Raw genomic sequence first — 3,086 nt, 5'->3', positions numbered from 1 at the left:
ACAGAAACACAGCTTTCCATAATCAGTGATTAAACTGCTTTTCCTGTACTTCACTAACCTCTGGATCAGGCTCAGACTCAGTAAATTGGTTTAGCAGACCAGCTCCACAACTCCACTTTCACTTCTCGATGACTGCATGCCTTCTTTTTACAAAACTGAATGAAGGTGAAGCCTTTTTTCCCCTCCTTTTGCTTCTTCCCAGCTCCCTTGAACCATAATCAAGTCCTGAGCAAGGTACTCCATCCTAACTTTAAATTTTGCTGCAAACCTAAGGGACTGAAGTGATCTCCTCCTTTACCTCCCACCCTCCCGTGGCACCATCACAGTGCTCCTTTGCAGCACTGGAAGAGACAGTAAGCAAGAAGGCATTGTCTAAAACCATAATTTAATGCTATATTTTGGTGACTGTGGTCAACAACTGAATTCTTTCGCAGACACAAACAAGTTTGACGTTAGTGACACCACCATTCACACGAGCATTGCATTGCACAGAAAAGTTTACACTTGACCCCATACAAACAAAGCAGCAGAGGAAAAAACATTTATCATCCAGTCCCACTTTGTGAATAGTTGATCTGAAAATTCATCATCATAATTAATTCTCATTGATGAAGAAATGTGTCCGGTTTGAATTCTATGTGCAGCACAGTCCAAACTCTGGGTTCTTTTACACCCTCTGGGAACCATTGGAGAGTTTCAAGATGCTGGGTTCCTCATGTGACACACAAAATACTGAAGCTGACAGAAGGAGAAGGGGGGTCAGAGAAAATGGGGGAGAGTAAGGAAGAGGATTGCTTTGTTTCACTTCTATTTTGTTTCCACAGGGGTAAAAGAAAACCTCACAAACCAAAACATACAAACTGATAATGAAGCTGAAGTAACCTGCAGAGACGGTGGACACCATGAAGGAGTACAGAAACACCAAACAGCCCCGCACAAGTCGGTGGCGGGGTCAGTTGTGTTGCGTTGCTTGTTGTGTGTTAATCAGGGTATAAAAGAAAGCCAGAGAAAGTGCTGTACTTATTGTTGTTGCCTCCGTGAGCTTTTCCTCCGTCCAGCTTGACATACACCTCGTCGCCAGAATCCAGGTGCAGCACCACACTGTTGCTGGCGTAGTCGTAGTTCTGGTCTGCGTCTTGGGCGATGGCACTGGCGCGCACCTGCCAACACAGCCGCGGGGTACATTAGCCCTCCCGAGACCTCTACCCCTGCCCCTCCATCAGCCCCCTGAGCTCCTCTTCCCCTGACCCTCCGTCAGCCCCCAGAGCCCCTCTACTACCTCCTGCGCCCCTCCTCACTTCTCCATCACCCATCCCCCGGCAAGAAAGTCTGCAAGCCGGGAGGTCGGAGTTTGTCGCGGCTCTGAAGCTGATGCCGCGGTGCACCCCGCCTCGACGGCAGGGAGGATGCTGCGAGTGATCCCGTCCCCGAGAGCGGCGCCGGCCAGGACAGGACACCCGGCGCGGGCAGGAGGAGCGGGGCAGCGGCAGGGACCCACCTGCCCGTTCTTGCAGAGGTCGGCCCACATGCTGGTGCCGTCGCCGCCGCGCATGAGGATGTGGTAGGTGAAGAAGTAGATGCCGCGCACCTGGCAGGTGAACTTGCCGCTGGTGGGATCGTAGTGGTTGCCCAGGTTGGTCACCACGTCGTCGAACTTAAGGACCTCGTAGCCTTCGTGGGGGCTTTTCAGCCCCACGTAGAAGGCGATGCGCGGCCCACTGAAGGCAGCGGTCAGCCCGCCCGCCGTCTCGCCTCCCGCCGCCGCCCCGCCGCCGCTCCCGCCGCCGCCCGCGCCCGCCAGCGCCAGCCCGGGCAGCCCCGGCTTCCCAGCGTCTCCCCTCTCCCCCGGCGGGCCCCGTGGACCCGGCGGACCCGGCTCCCCGGGCGGTCCGCGGGGCCCCGGCTTGCCCGGCCGGCCCGGCTCCCCCTTGGGTCCCTGAACGAAGGGCGGCGGGGGGTTGGCGCCCAGGTCCTGCAGGGCCTCCACAGCGGCGGTGCTGCCGGGGCCGGGCGGCCGCCCGCCGCTGTACGGGTCGCAGATCATGCGGCAGGTGCCCATCATCTCGTAGTGGGCGCCGCTCTCGGCTGGTGCCTGCAGCAGCAGCAGGGGCAAGGCTACGAGCAGGACGACGGTCATGGCCAGGGCGAGCCCAGCGGCGGCCAGGAGCCGCCGCCTCCGCTGCCAGAGCCGGGCGGCGACGGCGAGCAGGTCCTCCTTGCCGTGCGAGGCAATGGTGGCGCGGGGGGCCGGCCGCTCCCTGCGGGGAACGGCAAGAAAAGGCGGTGAGACCCCGCCGCCGGCGCCTCCCCGCCCGGCCCCCGCCTCAGCCCGCCCGGCGGCCGGCCGCTCGCCGCGCCATGCCGCCGCCGAGAACAGCCGCCACCGCCCCTTTCCGCTCCGAGGGGACGCTGCGCCCCGTCCGTCCGGCGAGGCTGGGCCGGCGCGGGTGTCTCCACGCCGAGCTGCTGCCCGGCTCTGCCCCTCGCCACCGCCCGGCTCTGCCCCTCGCCACCGCGGGGAACCCGTCCGCCCGCCCCGACGTGCGGGGCGCGGAGCCGAGCGGGGCGGGGCGGGACGGCCGGACCCACCTGCGGGGCCGGGCGCGGGGGGACGGGGCGGAGCCTCCCGGGGGGTTCGGGTGCCGCCGCCGCTGCGGTCCGCGGTGCGTCCGTTTGTCGCTACCGGCCCGCCCGCCGCCCTGAGCCGCGTTGGCAGCGTGGCCCCTCGGGCGGGGCTGGCAGGGGGGAGGGCAGAGGCGGTGGTGCGTCCCGCACATCCCCGGGCTCTCCGGCCCCCCGATGGTCGGCACCGGCACAGTGTCTGCGGGTACCGCGCAAACTGAGCACACTGAAACCGGGACGGTCGGGGACGCACCTGCCGCTCGAAACTGCTTCCTCCCTCCCATCACTCCATCCCTATATCACTCCATCCCCTACATCCATCACTGCCCGCGGCGGGACGGTCCCTGCGGCAGGGCGCTGGCCGCGGCCGGAGTCTCCAGTCCCGCAGAGTGAGCTCCCTCCCGCCACCGAGCCGCACCGCTTTCTACAGGAGGGTGCCGGGGAAAGCCCCGCGCAGGCAAGAG

The 3,086-nt window shown here is 63.5% G+C and overlaps 1 protein-coding gene across 1 annotated transcript; it reads right to left on the bottom strand.

Annotated features, from left to right (window-relative positions):
• Nucleotides 1-980: 980 nt before the first annotated feature.
• Nucleotides 981-2,251, bottom strand: C1QL2 (complement C1q like 2; the record flags this gene model as incomplete). Its single annotated transcript, XM_080620899.1, has 2 exons — nucleotides 1,499-2,251; nucleotides 981-1,160 (listed from the first exon to the last, which is right to left on the bottom strand). The coding sequence occupies exons 1-2, from the start codon at nucleotides 2,135-2,137 to the stop codon at nucleotides 981-983; spliced, it is 819 nt and encodes a 272-aa protein (XP_080477025.1). The 5' UTR covers nucleotides 2,138-2,251.
• Between the last annotated feature and the right edge of the window lie 835 nt (nucleotides 2,252-3,086).

The sequence above is a fragment of the Psittacula echo genome, assembly GCF_963264785.1.
Source record: "Psittacula echo genome assembly, chromosome: 6".
Classification (NCBI taxonomy): Eukaryota; Metazoa; Chordata; class Aves; order Psittaciformes; family Psittacidae; genus Psittacula; species Psittacula echo.
Note: the sequence above shows the minus strand (reverse complement) of the source record. Positions and strands in the feature narration are given on the sequence as shown.